General features: G+C 42.0%; 1 protein-coding gene across 1 annotated transcript in view; it reads right to left on the bottom strand.

Moving 5' to 3' along the window:
- Positions 1–7,726: 7,726 nt before the first annotated feature.
- The window catches only part of myh14 (myosin, heavy chain 14, non-muscle), a 33,564-nt gene continuing 22,046 nt past the window's right edge, over positions 7,727–19,244 (bottom strand). Inside the window, exons 22-44 of the mRNA XM_080471118.1 lie at positions 18,801–18,932; positions 18,495–18,701; positions 18,214–18,351; positions 17,976–18,099; positions 17,684–17,855; positions 17,370–17,582; positions 16,521–16,665; positions 16,223–16,429; positions 15,897–16,001; positions 15,561–15,713; positions 15,125–15,373; positions 14,810–14,923; positions 14,202–14,300; positions 13,903–14,115; positions 13,650–13,811; positions 12,695–12,823; positions 12,506–12,591; positions 11,970–12,093; positions 11,657–11,865; positions 11,208–11,316; positions 10,269–10,441; positions 10,054–10,089; positions 7,727–8,349 (exon numbers count right to left, since the gene is read on the bottom strand). Of these exons, the coding sequence (XP_080327244.1) occupies positions 10,065–10,089; positions 10,269–10,441; positions 11,208–11,316; positions 11,657–11,865; positions 11,970–12,093; positions 12,506–12,591; positions 12,695–12,823; positions 13,650–13,811; positions 13,903–14,115; positions 14,202–14,300; positions 14,810–14,923; positions 15,125–15,373; positions 15,561–15,713; positions 15,897–16,001; positions 16,223–16,429; positions 16,521–16,665; positions 17,370–17,582; positions 17,684–17,855; positions 17,976–18,099; positions 18,214–18,351; positions 18,495–18,701; positions 18,801–18,932 (3,288 nt within the window). The 3' untranslated portion in view covers positions 7,727–8,349; positions 10,054–10,064. The remainder of the gene's footprint in view (positions 8,350–10,053; positions 10,090–10,268; positions 10,442–11,207; positions 11,317–11,656; positions 11,866–11,969; positions 12,094–12,505; positions 12,592–12,694; positions 12,824–13,649; positions 13,812–13,902; positions 14,116–14,201; positions 14,301–14,809; positions 14,924–15,124; positions 15,374–15,560; positions 15,714–15,896; positions 16,002–16,222; positions 16,430–16,520; positions 16,666–17,369; positions 17,583–17,683; positions 17,856–17,975; positions 18,100–18,213; positions 18,352–18,494; positions 18,702–18,800; positions 18,933–19,244) is intronic.

A 19,244-nucleotide genomic window follows, 5' to 3' on the forward strand; every position in this document is an offset into this window, starting at 1 on the left:
GTAGTTTTTAACAATTTCAGCATTTTTATTTCTGCTGTTAAAGCCAATTGGACTCTTTTAAACGTCTTACCAATTTCTCCTTTTCACATTGTCTCGTGGTCTTAGGCTTCTAGCAACTTCGCAGATTAAAAAAAAGTTTATTTAAACCTATTTTCAGGAAAGCTTCATGGAGCCACTATGAATCGACAAATAAGACAGAGCCACGGATTATATATATATATATATATATAAAACACCAACAAAAACAGGGTCAGGTTTAAAAAAATCAAGGCTATTTGTAAGGAATTTTAGGAGTCTTGTATTTACTCTGGGAGAATCTGTCTTTTTAAAACGATCCTAGCTCAAGAGTTCTGGTCAGGCCTGAAAGAAACCCAGATCTAATTTATAGCCAAGTCAAGTTTCAGGTCTGAGTCCTGGTGTGGTTTTAAAAATCCAGAAATGGGTTAGAAAGTGTCCAAGTGTTTGGCTTTAGGAGTTTGTGTCTACTTAGAGAGCCCAGGTCTAATTTAGAGTGTCCAGGTCAGTATAAAAGGGCTTTGCTCTGCTCGAAAAAAATGATTTTCCACTACTGTTTTCCTTTATGTTAATTTTCTGCTATTTGTATCTGCTGTTTCAATTTTTTTTTTTTTAATGTTTTTTTTTATATCAACAGAAAGTTTGCAGACATAGAGGCAGCAAACCACCGCCTGGCATCTGCAATATATTTTAATGACGAGGAAAAAAACATGCCGTCTTTGTCATCCCACAAGCCGGGGACGCCTGAGCAGTCAGGTAACCCGTCGCAGAGAGAGGGCCCAGATGAAGGTTGCGCGGGTTCAGATGAGACGGTAAAATCAAGTGAATCTTACGAAAAGCAGCATCAGCAGGAATTACAGTCCCCCATCTGCAGTGCTCAAATGAACAATCAGAGTGAAAGCGGTCAGAGAGAGGAGACGGATCACAAACTGGCTGATTCAACATTCACGAAAGGTACAGAGGATCACCGAAGCCCAGAGATCGTAAACTTGGAGTGCCTCAGTGAAAACGGCACATGTAAACCAATGGACAGCCTCTCAGATGACACTCAAACGTCTCTGAAGGAATCCGGTTTCAGACAGTTTGACCAGAACGTGGACATCAGCCGGTGCTTCTCCCCAGAGCTCTCGCCACTGGCTCTAGACTCGTACGATTTCTCAATTCAAGGACCCACGGATAAAAGCGCCTGCCTGCAGGCTCAGAGGAGCCTCACGGATATCTGCGAGGGCCAGCTGAACGACATCATGGACTTCCTTTGTGTCGGCAGTGAAGATTTCGTGGGCTGCACGGACCTGGAGACCTACTTCGACAGTATGTGTGCGTGTCAGGGCGGCGCCGGGCCAGAGAACGAAGCTGATGATGTGACCTACGTAGGCCAGTCAGACAGCTTCACCGAGGATTTGCTCTGTGACCAAAGCGAGTCCACATATACACACAGACACAGTTGTCCTGAAGACCAAGTGCCGAGAATAAACCAGAGTAACCAGCAGACGCTGAGATCCAGTGTGTATACACCCGAGGAACAGTTTTACAGCAGTGGGAGCCTCCTCAACGCCTCGGCCGGCCGCCACCGCACACGGCTCCACATGTCTCCGCACACCCAGGAGAAAAGCACCTGCATGATGCTGACCTGTGACTCCAACCCAAACTTTACACCGTTCGAAGGCGTCGCTCAGTCGTTCTCCGTCCCTCCCCACAACCCCGAAAACCGTCCGATACCAACACCACCGCACGAGGACGACTGGCTGTTCACCGATATCTTAAAGGACCGAAAATCGCCTGACTTTCCATGAAATCTGCCCCTCATTTCTACTCGTCTCAACCGTGATTGTTTCTGTATGACTATAGAAAAAAAATTGAAATATTAAAATGCCTCCTTTAGATTTAAACAGGAAGTTAACATGTGATTGATTTGTAATTTAACATTGATGTCAATATAGAGAAAATACATTTTGTTAAAATGAGATTCTCATATTTCAAATACTTTTTTCTTCTAGAATCTAGACCGGACTATGAAACTACCCTTTGCTGTTATTTTAAAGGCTTTAATTTAGTTTGTTTGTTGGGAATTGCTGATTTTAGCGTTTCCTTTTCGTTTTGGGCTTTTATTGATGGCGCGCAGCAAATTTCTCAGCAACAGACAGACCCCGTGTTTGATAAATTAAAGTAATGCTATCTGGCAGGTAAATAATGTGGATCTTTCCCTTTTTCTACCAAATCTCTGACATATATTTAAGTTTATATATATGGTATGTTTACCACGTGTTGATTTGTGTACAATGACTGTGTTATTGTTCTATGTATGAAATGTTGATACTGGAACTAGACTGACAGATCCATACTGTGTAATAAACAACCCACTGATGTTTATGCTGGTAACTTGTTTTCTGAGTTATTCGTGTTTGTGAATCAGAATATCAAACATTCCCTGAAAACCACATTCTTACTTTGATTGGGTGTTTTAATATTTTCATTATTTAAATGGTCCATTTAGTCAGTTAGAGTGAATGTTTCTAACTTCTTATTTATTACACTCACTGTAAAACACTTTATGGCTTTATGTATTTGAACAAAGCTTTAGGTGTTTGGTGTGACTGTGTCTGGATGACTGTGGAACAAAACACACAAAGATCAAAACCAACGACATATATTAAAGGTAACCCCAGTCAGATGTTTTTTTTTTTTATAATTACAGCATCATTAACAAAATAAAGAAAAACAAAAAAGGCTAAAACAATAAAACACATTTCCAAAACATTTCATGTTCCACAGTGGCCATAAACAAAACACAGGAAATAAAAACAAAAAAACAAACAACACCTCAGAGAAGCACAGGCCTTGTTTCTTGCTACAGGTGAACAGATCTGGTCTGTTCTCGATCCAGCAGTTTAATTCATGTGTCTCAGATTTTGGTCTATTTGAACAAAGTCGCCACCTTCTGGATGTTGACGTGACATTTTCCAGACGCGACACGTACATGGAAGGTTGGCGAGACAGTTCACGTTATGATGAAACACAATGTCGGCTCCTTTGGCTTGATGCTTTTCGGGCTTCCCGGGATTAAATGACAACCTGATGATGCTCGGCTGGTTTTCATCTCCACTGGTTGTGTGTAAAGTGCACCAATCACACAAAATAGTAAAAAAAAAGAAAGAAAAAATAAACAGCTTCAAATAAAATACATTGCATATTGCTAAAATAATCAGACATACAGAAAAATAAGAATTAAAACTTGTAGTGCTTGGGCACTAAATATATGTCGTCAGTAGTCGTCCTTGACCCAGAAAGTTTGAACTTTTTTCACCCGCAACTCAGTGATAATCAACGGTGAACCTGGCGTGGCAAAAAAACCCAAAACCAAAACCAAAAAACCCCCAGAAAGGACAAGAGAGGGAAGTTCATCCTCCACACGCTCACTGTCGTTTCATCAATGACACGTTAACGCGAAGACAACCGTCCCCACAGAGAAACTACGTGTGCAGAGCAAATATAGATATACATTTGGAAGAAAAAAAAAAGGAACATTCAGAACAAACCTCAGAAACACCATCTGTGATTTCAGCTCCACAATCCTCACTTGTCATCAGGTTTAAAGTCGAAGCGCTCTTTCTAATTTAGAAGATTAATTTGGGGAAACGACTGTGATTTGTCTCTTTCTTGTGGCTGCAGATATTATCTGAGCGTAAAGACTAGGGATGGGAATTGATAAGATTTTTCCGATTCCGATTCCATTTTCGATTCTGTTTAACGATTCAATTCTTTATCGAGTCTCTTATCGATTTGATTTTTTTAAATTATTATTATTTTTAAAAAGGAGAATTAACAGGTAGATTACTAGGGGTGGGAATTGATAAGATTAAATCAATTATTCTAACAATTCCTGAGTATTGTTTTGAGGGGGAAAAAAGTTTTACAGTCTTCTGCACCAAAAGGAACAATTGAATTTTTTCCTAAGATGAAACTTGAATTATAATTTTTCCTTTAAAAAAGAAAAGTCAAATATGTATTTGCCTTCATTGGATGCCCCCTGGAATTTACACTTTTTGAAATTTTCCGCAGTTGACAAGTTAACCCTCTCTGGGAGGTTGGCGACTGGAGAGGAATGAGGAAGTAACGTAGCAGGAGGAACAAGTTCTCTCGGTCTGCAGGGAATGCTGCGTTTTCATATTGTGTTGGTGCTTTTTGTGAGGGGATTTTCAACACAGAATTATCTAATACATAGACATACAGTAGTAGACCTCTACTAGATTGTGTATGTCTACACAGTAGACATACTCAATACTCGTCTAATACTGTGACAACTTGGGGCTCACACATATAGTGAAGATATACTAGCATATGTCTACGCTGTCGGCTCGTTGGAGCAGACATTCACTACACGGGACAGATTGACGGCAAAGTTAATTTATTAAAAGTCCCTCATTAGTAGGAGAGAACACGGAGAGAACATGAAAACTCCACACAGAAAGGCTCCTGCCAGGATTTGCACCGAGACTTTTTTTTTTTTTTTTTTTTTTTTATAAATTGGACCTTGTGGCTGTGAGGCGAGAGGCTGTGGACTCTGGATTCAGGACGTGGTGAGTGGAACATGTATTAACGTCTCCTACATTAGACCTTCTTCCTCCATGTTTTCTCTTGGTTGAAGGAGCTCTGCGTCGCAGAGTGTGACGTAATGCAACGTACCGCAACGCGACTTGACGTCGTGCTGGAACTGAATCGTTAAGAAGAATCGAACACATATAAGGTGTACGATTCCGATGGAATTGATCAATCGGAACCAGTTCTAAGTCAGAATCGGTTTTCGATTCCCATCCCTAGTAAAGACTGAAAACAGACACATCTGCAGGTAACTAAACACACCATCCTCATATGTATTTGAATTTTAAATGTGTAAAAAAAAACATATTTTCTTTTAATGGTAAAGAATCAATAATTGTCTTGCAGTGTGAACTCATCGGTGAATCTTGACTATACGTCATGCAACATGCATGCAGACTTCAGGAACATTAAAAATCTTGCATGACATTCGTGTAACACACACAAAAGGTCAATTCAAGTTGATTCTAATTGAATTTTCTAGGGCTAATTTGCATATTTTCTTACAATTTGACCCAACGTGTTTGCGTTGCACACATTTAAAAAAAAAAAAAATCATACTATATTGATCCCTTTGTAGAAAGTTTGAAGAAAAGCTAAATAAAGACAATTTGTCAGCCAGAGGCAGTAACTTCTCTTAGTTTCTGCACAATACTTTCAAACTTTTTGTTTTTGCAGGTTAAAGAAAGACTTAACAGTTTCGTCTTGGAGGAGTTGTTTGGTGTATTTTGTTACCGTTGCACAGATATGGGGTATTATTTTAGCAAAACTATCTGTCAATGTGAATAGAGCATTGTCTGTCAGTTTTTCAATCAGTCTGTCCAAAGTCAGAGTTGTCAATGTGTAAAAGAATTTGTCAATGTGAACCTGCAAAAGTCGTCTTGTAATTTGTCATTAGGTATTTAAATGTGTAAAAAAAAGTTTCTCATCTGTATTAGACTTTGTACATGTAATAAGATTTGTCAATGCATACAAAGATATTTGTAATTGTAAAGTCCCAAATGCTTTGCTTTCAGTGTAAGTCAGCATGTATGTTTGAATACTGAGACTTTCACTGGGACCATCTCAGCGTTGGTGGACTGCGCAAATGAAGGTGCCTGTGAGCCTGAGCTCAGGGCAGCAAAACCCAGGCTTTACAGCTTCCTTCAGACAGCAGAAGTGGAGCAACAGTCAGGTGTACAAAAAACAATTGTTAAACTGCTTGACTCGTAACTGCTGAGTTGTCTGTATTTTCAGGATTTGAAGCTGAAAACAGACATTTCAATTACAAATATCTTTGTACGTATTACATGTACAAATTCTAATACAGATGAGAAGATTTTTTTTGCACATTTAAATACCTAATGACAGGCAGACAAATTACAAGACGACATTTGCAGGTTCAGGTTCACATTGACAAATTCTTTTACACATTGACAACTCTGACTTTGGACTTTTGGACTCTTTTACCCTTTTTATTTAGTTGATTCTCGATCATACTCCCTCTCGTTACTGGGAGGGATTTTCAAGATTTAACTCTCAAGCGAGAAAAGAAGCGAGAGCGTACAGCAGGACGTCAAACTTTCGCCTTTGTCTCCAAGAATCGACCCCCAGGGCAGACTCACAATTTTTGCAGGCATACAGGTGTGTTAAAAGGTGGCAAACAAGAATAAAAGCACAAAAGCCCTTCATCTCCTAAAAGATGAATGGAATCAAATGATATTAGTAACCAGGAGTCACAGTGGGGGTCGGCAAAGAGCCCACGTAGAGAAAAGTCATTTTGATCCGATGGAAAGGGTAAAAAAAAAAAAAAAAAGAAGAGGAAAAGCAAGTTTTTTTTTGTTCTACATGCCAATAGTGTCATAAAAAAATCATTCCCCACTGCTTTTGCTGTCATTTTTTTTCATTGAACCTAACACTACTACTATATGAAAAAGCTTTGAGCCTGACGCTCGGATTTCTACAATCTTCTACGCATGAACGGTGAGGAGAGGCTGAGTTTATTCCAACAAGCGACAGTGGAAGATGGCAAAAAACCCACAAACCAGCCCCTGCTCCCGTTGTCTACATCGCTCTACAGCTACGCTACGTTCACTACAAAGTTATGTCCCTTGTCTCATCCGTACGCCCACCGTTTGGTTCAACAGAAAAGACCTTTGATTCGAAACTTACACAGTTGTTCAGTAAAATCAAAATGACAGTGTACAAGATGCTTGTCAAAGAACAAAATGATGCAAAAAAAAAAAAGGGGGGGGGGGGGCGGGTTGTATTACAATTTGTTCTGCTTTGGATAAAAATGAATGAATACAAATCTCTACAGCTTGTTTTAAGTTATGTGGAGTTTTTACTTAATTTGAGGGGGGGTTCTTTTCTCATGCAAATTCACCTCTGAGACCTGAAGCTGTGACGTCAGGCCGAATGAAACCTGACGTGCGAGCCAGCAGGAGCCGATACCATGACACTAACATGCTTCCACATTTGGCCGAGTCGTACAGAAAACAAGCAGTGATCAATAACTTAGGTTTGTACTCGATATAAATTATACAAATCTGAATTTCCCAAGAAATATATTAAGACTTAACTTGAAGAAACTATCTAACACTACCTACCGCGGCGGCTTTGGACAAACCGTTTTTTTTAACCTACGCAAAAAAGGGTCAATGAGAAAATTCAGCCTCGCTGTGACACTTTAAATTAGTTCAGTAGTTTGAGTCACTATAGTGGTGACAAGCAGTATAAAAATGTAATCCTGACGTATAAGTTCCTTATAAATAATTTTAAGAAACATTTTATTTTTAATGAGATACTTGCAGTCATTAGTGTTTACCCACAAAATGTGCTGCACTCGAGTTTCTAGTTTCCTTTCTGTTTTGGTCAAATGATCCCAGACCTTAATTTGATGTTTGGAAATTAGCCGACATGCTAGAATGTCCGAAGGTGAAACCTCTGCCTTTTGTTTAAACATTAACATAGATTGTCTTAACATCCCTCAGAAGCATTTTCACCCTCCAGTCTGGGTTAAGTGTGGCTTGTGAATACCTCCTAATGTAAAAGACATGACCACCTTGTATTTCTTTACAGGGCTTTTAGTACTGTACAGCATCACGGTGAGAATAATAATAATTCACTCTCCTTTGGAGCTTCAGGGGTGCAGTTTAATGTTTCAAAGGTGTAATGTAGAAATTTCCAGTCTTTGTTGTGTCACAGAATAAAAATGTATCCTGGTTGCCTCTTTGTAAACGCTCATCTTAACATATTGTCTGTATGTATTGAGAAAAAAATGAGGCAAAACTCTTAAAGAGCATTAATGAATCAGAAGGTGTTTGTAGTTAAAGCAGCCTATGTATGCATCTTTTATGTCTGTATTTGCTCTAAAACGGGTGTAATGTCCTGTGTGCGTGTCACTCCGTCACCCCTGAGAGGCCGATGCGTGCGTGTTTAACTATGTGTGTGCTATAGCTGAATCAGTGTGTGTGTGTGTGTGTGTGTGTGTGTGTGTGTGTGTGTGTGTGTGTGTGTGTGTGTGTGTGTGTGTGTGTGGTGTCTGTGTCTGTGTCTGTGTGTGTGTGTCACTCCGTGTTGTTGACACTGTAGGGCGGCGGCGGGTCCAAGCTGTGGTCTGAGGAAGGAGTTGGGGTCCCTGGGAGTCCAGAGGAGGGGGTGGGTGAGGCGGGGGGCTCTTCTGAGTCGGAGTTCTCCAGCGAAAAGTCGTCAACCAAAGCTCTACGTCCACGCATCGAAATGGGCAGGGCGACGCGTCTGCATGAAAACAGGAAGAACGTCAGTACGCCGTCTGAGCGCCAACAGGCAGAAGAGCAGTGATTTCACTGGACGGCTACAGCATATCAATCATTAAATCACACAAAACTACAGTCATTACTTACAATTCCTTTAAAGTATTCTTAACTTGGTATATAAAGATACAGATTTTCAGATTAAGATGACCTCTGTTCAAAGGTAAAAAAATAAATAAAATTTGGTCAAATGGTGGATCTGCTCACCAACTGTTTTGTACTTTGAAACATGCTGACCGAGATCTTTCTTAGAAAGTTAAAGATACTTGGACTGCAGCTCCGACAGACCCACATTACTCATCTTACAGTAACTTTACTAAAGCAGAGGCCTTGGGACTATGGAGGACAGTTCAGAGGATCATGAGACACGTTTGTATTTGTAATTATTTGTTGGTTTTGACGGAAACACCCACGTCCAGGCCAACAGAACCCGTCTATTCACCGCAGGGGAAAACTGGCTATAATTTACACATTTGTTGTACCGTTTTGCTGAGGGTAGCCACATGACGCAACGATAGAGGTGCAACATTTGTACGACAAAATGGCTCTACATTCAAATGTATGTGGTTTGAATCCAGACTACTCCAAACACAGGAAGCTGCATGACCAGCAGGGTCACACAATAAAGGGGAAATATATCACTGCAATTTTCTGCACTCACTTGGTCTGCTGCCATTGTTGGTCACCAGTAGTGAGACTATGACTCAGCACATGTTTTAAATATACATAGTAGTGAGTGGAAACAACTTGATCTGAAATCCTAATTATTCATTACGTTTGTAGTCAAGTAGCTCTTTGTATTACTCAGCAGCCTTGAAGTAACTCTTTTTTTTTAAAAAAAGGTTAATGACACATTCTGTGTGTGTGCTGTATTCTAGGATTTTCTCAGAACTGTGGGTTCAGACACTCAAATCTCTAATGTGCCTTTAGGACACGATTAAACGCAGAGTGACGATCTTTGAATATCAAGTAGCAGTAGGCTTGTTGTTTTGGTTATGACAGGTGACCCATATTCTCTCCCTAAATAGTCTCTGGGAGGATAACCCAACATTCCCAACCTTGCAGCAGGAAGCGACAAAATGTTGGGCTGCAACTTTTTAATGAAAATATTCAAGTTGTTAATCATTTTTCCGCATTTTCAGAATGTATGTGTATGTAAAAGTTCTCTGCAATAAAATAAAGGGAAAATATGGAGTTGTCTGTGTTGTTTGTGGGTTTTTCTTTCTGCTGGCAATTGACTGAACTGATCAAATTGCGATCCTGCAGTACATTAACCTCAATTAATAGCATTAGATTATTAATATTTTATTGAATACCAAATTTTTCCAGTTAACACTTATGTATAGAGAGTATAATATCATCTCCATGGACACAAAGGTTTAGTTGTGAGTGACAAAAAAATAATCTGAGATTAATTACTATTAAACCTGCTGACAGTTGCATTTTCTTTTTTCTTTTTTTTTACCATTGGACAGAGATACTAACAACTTACTTTCTCGTCATGCTAAGCTAAGCTTACTGTGGACAGATGTGCATTCATGAATATACAGGGTGGTCAGAAATTATGTCAATTTCTTTAAATGAATCCCCATTACACACACAGATACATACATACAAACAAACAAAAAAAGAAACACAAAGAATGAGAAATAAATAAAATCTCACGCACAGTGACCTACTTTACTCTGGCTGCCAGTCAGGGACGCTGAGTGTTGGAGTGACGCAGACAGATGGATAATGGGTCAATGTTAGATGGACATAACAAACAGTAAATTAAAACAAATCATATCATGTTAATGGGATGTTAAAAACAAACAAAAACATGAAATTCTGATCACAGAGAATACAGACACATTCACACCAATAATTCGCTCGACTACTTACCTGAGCTGGTTCCGGAGCGAGGACATGTCTCGATTCATGGTCTGGTTGGAGTCGGTTAGCTCCTCCAGGTCTCTCTGGAGCTTCCTCTTCTGGGCGTTGGAGCGGGAGTTCTCCTCCTCCACCTCCTCCAGCTGCCTCTTCAACTGCTTCAGGCGCACCATCGACTTATCCAACTGGCGAGAGGAGAGGAAGAGCAAAGAGGTGGGTGAGCAGCGGAGAGGAAGAGGAAGAGGAAGAGGAGGGAAAGGACAGACGTCGGGTTGAGACACGAGATGACAGGAAGGTGGAAGAGAGGGGAGACACGTTCAGTCTGGGGAGAGGAGATTAGTTTGGGAGCCGGAGAGCTGATAGGGATCAGGAGTCAGATTAAACCTGGCAGATTATTGTCGATGTTGTTTTGGGAGGAGAGCCTGTGTCTCTGCTGTGACGGAGGGAATTACTTTCCAACTAACTTCCCAATGAACACACAGATGTTGGTGCAGGATTAGGATTGGCGCGGACTGAGCCGGATAAGTCACTCGTTTTAGGATGATTTTTTAACACTTTCTTTGTGGCCTCAGACATAATTAGAAGAGCAAGCTTAGCTGAGTGACCCCCCTCCCATTAAATGATTATTTTAAATTCTGTTGCTTGCTATGGTTCTCTTTAACCATACCCAGGTACCTCAACAAATATTAATAACATAGAAACTAAGAAGTTTGAGCCATTCTAATATTTTCAAATACTGTAATTCGATTTTTATGAATTATGAGATACAATTATAGAAGGTAAAACAAAAATGTTTGACAGATTCCGTATCGGGGACAAATGACCATTTCCATTGTATCCTGGTGTTTTGAGATGCTCGTGTGTGTGTGTGTGTGTGTGTGTGTGTGTGTGTGTGTGTGTGTGTGTGTGTGTGTGTGTGTGTGTGTGTGTGTGTGTGTGTGTGTGTTTCACCTGTTCTCTGTACTGGTCTGCATGTCTTCTCTCATCCTCTGCCTGCATCACTGCCTCTTTCAGTTTCTTCTCTGTCTTTCGTACCATTTTGTTGGCGATGGCTCGCTCCCTGAGGAAAAAGTAAACGTCATTAGATGCTCATTATGGCAACAAACATGTCAGTACAGTTTAAGTTTCTATGATTTGTTAATTTAACTATAGAAATGGCAGGGACATAATAATAAACATAATTTGCAAGGTGCAAAGATTACTATTCATGGCGTTTAATTTGATCATTATTCTTCCGCCGGTATTTCAGCTCGTAATTTGTCCTGGTCCCGTCCACTTTTGACCCCACCCCAGGGTTATTGTTACGGGACCAACCCTCGCTGAAAAATGCTACTGTGTGTTATGTTAGCAAGCTTCTGGAATTTTCTAGTTTTTATAAATGCTTATGTAGTTTGTCTCACTGTCTCTCTTGTTCCAGCTGCTCGTCCATCGTCTCAATCTTAGCCTCCAGGGCGGCGACGCTGAGCTTGAGCTTGCCCCTCACTGCTCCCTCCAGCTCGCCCAGCCGAGTCTTGAGCTCTTTGTTCTGCCTCTCCATATGCTCTCGAGATGCTTCAGCTTTCTGGGTCAGAGTCCTCTCTCCCTGCAGCTGCACAGTCAGAGTCTCCACCTGCAGCGCGAGCAGAGCAGCGATGACCACCGGAGTGTTTACATGAATGTGCGTGGTGATGACCCACGTGCAGGTATGTATGTGTTTGTGTGGATCTACCGCACCTGCAGAGCTGTCTTCCTCTGTCGCTCTGTCATCAGTTCAGTGTTGGTCTGCTCCTCCTCCAGCTCCTCCTCCAGTAGAGTCACTCGTGCTTCCAACCGCCGCTTCTCCTCCGCCAACGCGGCCCTGAGCAAACACGTGAGATCAGCAATCTAACTACAAGCATACTGAGAGAAACTTTAAAGGTTCTTTCATGTCATTCTCAAAACTCGACATGGTTGATCGTAAAAACAGCAGAGTGCCGGATGCACCCAGACGGGCCCGCGGAGGCGGTCCCTGTGCACCTCTAGTGGCATTCTGATGCCAGCGTGTTGTGAAAACACCAAATGTCTAGTGTACAGGTATGACTTGAAAAAGCTCCCGTAGAATGATATCTTTGCAGTCGGTGCAGCGTTTGAACTCGAGGGGCACAATTGCACGCGAAGACGGTCTAAAATAACTACAATATATTAGATTTACATTATAGTTTGCCAATAATACACTGCCCTCGTGTGAAAACACATTAAACACAAAATATTAGGAGAAATGTCTCACTAACTTTGCAGTACTGCTGACCATCTCATCTTCCATCCTATCTACGTCCTGCTTCAACTGTCTCCTCTGCTTTTCGGACATAGTCAGCTCCTACACAGAGAAATGAAGGCGGAAATGCAAGTCAGGTAAACACATATAGTCACTAAGAGAGACCTTAATATTTCTTATTGTACAAACACATCAACACACATACCTCACTGAGTTGCAGCACTTCTGCTTCCAATGACTGAATCCTCTTCTCGCTGTCTTTTGAGTGCGTGAACACATCTTCCCGACTTGTCTTAGTTTCTTCGAGCTCGCGTAGGAGTTCTTTCATTTGACCCTGTAACAAATCCAAAGGTATTTTATATTTATTAAATCAAGCGCTGTTTAATATAAATCATATTGCTAGTTGTGGAAAATTGTTATATGCTCACACACACTAACTGAAGGATTCTGTATTTTCTCAGGATTGACATGCAAACCGTCCCGTGTGTCTTCTGTGTTGAATGTTTACAACTAGTGGGAAGGCCTTGGGGAGGAGGTACGACGGGTCGACCGGACCTCCTCTTTTGGCATTTCATTACTTTTTGCACAATGTCTCCTGATTAGCATATAATAATGTATTATGCTTAGACCTTTAATAAATTTAGTTCATGAGTATACACTTGTATTTTCCCAGTTAGAAATCAATCAACTAAGATCATTTTAATTGTGGACATTTTCTCATATAAAACTGTTTGGTGGAGCGATGATGCAGCTGAAGAAGGTTTATGCATTTTGAGTTTGTCCTCATTTTTGTTTGTTTTATGTGTTTGTGTTGTTTTTACGTTTTATTTTATTTTAACCTGCCACAGAATTTAGTGTTACACTTCTCGCCATGGTTGGTCGGATGGTTTATGGGGGAGTGAGGGAATTTTCCTGTCGTATGAAATGAGCACAATAACTCTGACAGGTTTTTTCGCCCTCACGACTCTGATGGCTGGTGGTTTTCAAATTTCACTTATGTTACTTTCTACATGCTCTACTGCTCTTGCAATGAAGAAAGGCTTGCTAACCTTGTTTTCTAATATAATTTCCAATGTTTTTTTTGTTTTGTTTTTCAAGCGCTGTTTCATATCAAGTCATAAGGTCGTTCAGGTGCCTTTGTGAGTTTTCTCCAGTTTCACCTGAAGCCTCCGTAGCTGCTTCATAGCCTCCTCTTTTCCACGACCATTTGCCTCCATTTGGGCCTCAGACTCCTGCAGCTCTGCTTCCAGCTGCTTTTTGGTAGACATGGCCTGAGAGCGCTGAGTCTTTTCCTCCTCCAGCTGGATCTCCAGCTCCTTAACCTGCAAGAGAAAGGAGGGCATAGGAAATGTGAGTAATTTAAAAATGGAGACATAAAAACACCAGCACTGTATTCTCTTGTTCTCTTCTCACCTTTCTGGTGAGGGCCCTCCTCTTCTCCTCTCCCGTCTCCTCGCTTTTGCTGACCTCCCTCTCAAACTGAGCCTTGAGCGCCTGCAGGGTGACCTCCAGCCGCAGCCTGGAGTTCTCCGCCTCTATCAGCTCCTCCTCCAGATCCTGTGTCTGAGCCCGCAGGCTCTGGGCCTCAGTTTCCAAGGACCTTCGGGTTCTCTCCAGCTCGTGCACCTGATGCGGAGGCAAGTAAGAGACGGTGACTCACTGAGGAACTAGACAGATGAACAAAGAAACAGCTCCAAGAGGTGGACTCTTACGTTTCTGCCAACGTCGTCCTGCTGGTTCACAAGCTGCTCCATCTCCAGTCGGAGCTGCTTGTTGGCCTTCTCGAGCTCGTCTCTTTGGTCCTGCACCTCCTACACACAGAAACACAGACGATTAGCAGCACAAACACATACAGCCACTGTGTTTTTAGAGAGGATAACATAATGGAAATGCATTGAAGTAAGAAAAGGAACATTTATTTTCAAAACCCAAATAATCAGAATTCAATGTTTTTACCAAAAATGTATGCGACGAATGTAATGCAGAATAATTACAATGACAAAACAAGATATAAATCAAGACCATGAGTGTAACGGCTGTAGCAACAGAAGGCTGCTCATGGAGCCATGCGATGGCTATATTGTATTGGTACTCTAACAGTGTGTGGCCTATTTGAGACTTTAGATTTAAGATTTCAGTTTTATTCTGAATGCTGAAGAGCTGACGGCTCTACTTTACTTAGATTTTCCGCATTTATTCAATGTGTTTTGTCATCTGCTGATCTCCTTCACCTCGGGTGGCGAGTTTTTCCAGTACCACCTGCAAATAACATCCAGCACATATATGAACAAATATTTATCTGCCGTGTGTTGAAGTTTACCTGCAGGGTTCGGGAAATTGACAAGAATCTTGTTTCCTTTTCTCTGCTGTCTGCTTCTGCTCGGTCTCTCTCTTCTGCAAGCCGAGCGCTCACTGCCTTCTCCTCTGCCAGACACTGAGGAGATGGCCACAAAGTTAATACAGCAGCAAAACATTTCACTAAGAATATTTCACATCCTCTGAATCAGGCGTGTCAAACTTGTTTTTAGTTCAGGGGCTACACACAGTCTCAAGCTCGCGGGACAGTGTGTTTCTCACCCCTCCTTTACGTTGGCATTTTTTTTTAGAACGATCTGTATAAATACAAATTTCTGACCTGATCAAATTTCTTCTGCCTCTTTTCAAGGGCCGTGCAGTTCTGCCTCTCTCTCTGCAGAGCGAGTGTCATGTCCTCGATCTCCTCCCTCAGGCGCTCCCGCTGCCTCTCCACTCTCTCCTTCTCTTCCTCTTTCTGTTGCTCCCTTTGAACGACGCTGTCCAGCTCTCTCTGCAGCTTCCTGCGCGTCTCTTCTCCCGTCTCCACCGCAGTGCTCACCTGCTCCGACTGCTTACGAAGTTCTCCCAGCTGCAGAGAAGGACCACAGGTTTGATTTACAAAGGTTCATTGAAACTTTACTTTGAGCACAACTCTACCCCGCCCTAAAAACCTTGAATTATTCCAAACCATCATAAATGTGGAGTTTATATACATGTTAATTAAGTAAGACAGAAGCCTAAGCACTAAACAAGGAATGCTTTGGTCACCGATTCACCTGCTGTGTGAGAGTTTGGATCTGCCGGGTCAGCTCATTGTTACTTTCTTCCTCCTTCTCGAGTCTTTCCATCAGTCCGTTCTTCTCCTCCTCCAGCGCCCGCACCCTGGAGCTCAGCGTCATCTTCTGACGGGTTTCGTCCTGCAGTTGTTCCTAATATAGAAGAAAAGCCAAAAGTGCATTATGACACAATCCATATGTAGTTTAGTTTTTTGGTTTATGGCTGGTTCAGATCAGTTTAGTTTGTTATAATTATTTCTGTGAAAACAGTTTCCTAAATCTCAAGGAGAAGCGTTATTCTTGATGTCACATCTGATCTCTGACTGTATCTCTTACCTTCGCATCACCCAGCTGGCTCTCAAGGCTGGTGACCTCTTTAGAGAGTCGGAGCGATTTGGTATCAGAGGAGGACACATTGTTGGACATGGTTTCGATCTCAGCCTGAAAGAGACAAGGAAGGTTATAAATGTAAATTAACGAAGAGAATTAAAGGTTTATAACAACATATATGTGCTTTTGTAGGATCTGAAACACAACAAAACACACCCTAAATGAAAACACAATTTTTTTTTAAACGAAACTTAAACTTAGGGTTAAATATACTTGACTTGTATTCTAATATGCCTGTTCTTTATTTTGATGTGCATGCATGTGTTTTTCACCTGCAGCTTGTGCAACCGCTCGTCCCTGTCCTCCTTCTCCCTGTCAGCCTGAGCCAGGCGAGCGTTGAGCTCCTGCAGCTGATTCTCGGCCCTTTTGCGACCTCTATCGGACTCTGTGCGGCCCGATTGGAGGCTCTTGATCTCAGCTGTCAAGCTTTCTCTCTCCGCCTCCAGCGCCGCCTTGGTCCTCTCAAGATTCTGACATACCTGAAAGAAAAGTTGGAGGATACATTATGAGTAATGGAGTTGTATTTGTTTTGAAGGTGTGCTAGTGTGTGTGTGTTTGTGCTTCTCGTACTCTTTTGCTGTTGTCCAGCTGCTCCTGCAGGTTGTCTATGGCAGCGCTGTGCTTAACTCTGAGTTCAGACAGTTGAGTGTCGTGGCGGCGAGTCTCCTCCTCGACACATCGCTGCAGGTCACTTAACTCTACCTCCCGACGAGACCTGAGTAGATGTTAGAAATATCAAGTTTCTCACTGCCCATTTGTTTTGGTGACAATATAGAAAGCAAATAAATCCAGACGTCTCTACCCCCAGCTGCTACTTCAAACTCAGGGATGATAAACTAACCACAAGAAAATCCATCCTCACTATCAGGGGGCCAAAAACTGAAATTGAGATGGATTATTGAATGAACTTCCCCTCGTGTTAAGTTTTTAAGCTTAAAATACATTCAATAATACAGGAATTAAATAGTAATTACGACTGCTCTTCCTTATCCCATCTCATGTGAAACCAATTGGTTTATTTTGGGGAATTGGTTCATCAGTCACAAAGAATGGAGCAACATGTGACCCACAGATTGCCGATTGACCCTGTCTGCTCCTGCTTATGCAGATATACCCCTGGTGTGTTCCCAGGCTTTTTGAAAAGTATCATGTCTGCTGCAGGTCCAAGCTATGCTAGCTGCACCTCTAATGGGAAGTGACCATGAGGCATCCCAATCAGATGCCTGAAACTAGCTCCTCAACTAGCTCCTCTCATTTTGGAGGAGGAGATTTTTCAGGCTATTCCCACGTGATTGAACAACTCACTCCATCATGAAAGGTGACAGTGATGGGCTCTGGCCCTTTTTACATTGTTTCTCAGTACAAAAAAGCTTTTGGATTGAAACCCTGAACTGAAAATATATAATTGTCTTGATTTACCTGAGTTCCTGCTGTGCGGCTGTGGTGTCCAGAGTGTCCTCCAGTTCAGTCTTCAAAGCCTCGAGCTCCTCCCCAAGGTCCCGTCTCTGTTTCTCTGCTCTTTCCCTCATCGCTCGTTCATTGTCTACTTCCTCTTTCAGCTCAGACACTTGAGACAAGGACTCTCTCAATGACTTCTGAGCTTCAGACCGACGTGCGCCTTCTTCCTCCAGCCTGACAGGAAATAAAATGAGACGGACAAGAATGTGTCAAAAGGTTCATCACAGGCATTTCTTTGCAATAACGTGTCACCTGCACGTTTTCCTATATCTTACTGGCCCTGCAGGGAGGTGATGTCCTTCTCTTTTTGAGTCAACCTGCTCCTCAGGTCAGTGACCGACATGGTCAGGTCTGACAGCTGTTCCTGAACTTCCACCGTGTCGTTCTCCATCCTCCTCTTCAACTTCTCTTGTTCTAAACGGACCTGCTCTTCACGCTTTAGACGATCTGCACACAGTGAGAATAAAAAAACTCACATATACCACCTTAAATCTGCATTAGCTTATGATCTCATCTGTGTTTGGATGATACACATGATTGAAGACGAAATTCCATTTAGACATTTACCCTCAAAATCAGCAATTATGGCATCCTGTTTGTTCTTGAGTTTTGTGAGACTTTTTGTCTTCTCCTCTTCCTCAGCGAGTGTGTTGTTGACCTCAGCCAAACGATCTTCCAGCTGTTTCTTCTCCTGCTCACAGAAGAACATCACGTATGAATATAAGATATACCATTTTTTGTGTTTTAGAATTCTAATGTTTCATCGCATGAAACAATCACGGGAACGAATAAATGTGATCTCCACCTTGGCGAATCTGTCTCTTTGCTCCGCTGCAGTCATGAAGTCAGTGTCCTGACTCTTCAGTTTGGTCTCAAGGCTCACTTTCTCCAGCAGGAGGCGCTGTCTGGAGCGTTCCTCCTCTTCCACCTGCTCCTCCAAGTCCTGGCAGAAACCGGAGTCAGTTAAAGTAACATGTCAGGACAGGGACAGACAAATGACAGCAGATCTACATTCAGTTTTTGTTTCCATGTCACATAAATTTAATTTGACAGTTTTGACAGAGATAAATCTGAAAGTCCTCAAACCTGTATAGTCTGTTGCATTTTCTTCTTCTCATTGCTCAGCTGCACAGTCCTCTCTTCCTCTTCTTCCAGTCGAGTCTCCATCTCTCCCAGCACATCCTCCAGCTCCTGCTTACGACTGGCCAGCCTGGCTCTCCTCTCTTCTGCCTCTGCAAACAGCTCAGCCTCGGCCTGGAGCTGGTCGGCCAGCACTGCTTTTTCCTCCATCAGCTACAACATGAGAGTGGGAGGAAGAGAGCTGATTCAATGGCTTCGGCATAGCTAAGACAGGTGCAGACAGGCAGATGTGCCATGAGAAGGTTTGTGTACCTGAGTGTGCTTCTGGTTCAGGTCTGTGAAGTCCTGCTCCACTTGGGTGAGGTGGTCTTTGGCCTTCAGGAGCTCGGCTTCCCTGACCTGGATCTCGTCATCCTGTCGAGTCACCTGCAGTAAGGGCTTCACCTGGTTGGTGAGAGGAGGGGGAGACCCATTGGTGAATAAAAAGTCACAACCTCGCAAGCTTCAGTGATTTCCTCTGCCTGATTTAAAGTTAATTTATTTCTTTAATCCAAAAATGTATTCATTTCTAAATTCTTACACTTAACAAAAAAATTATTTTTATTTTATTTCACTCAATTCTTCTATTTTCCTCAGTTTGATTTAATAACAGCAGTATAATAATATATTTAGTTTTGTGTCAATAAACATACACTGATCAGTCACAACTTTCTGACATTCTATCCTCGTGTGTCCCCATTAACCGACTGCAAAACA

Source organism: Lipophrys pholis (assembly GCF_963383615.2).
Source record: "Lipophrys pholis genome assembly, chromosome: 9".
NCBI lineage: Eukaryota > Metazoa > Chordata > Actinopteri > Blenniiformes > Blenniidae > Lipophrys > Lipophrys pholis.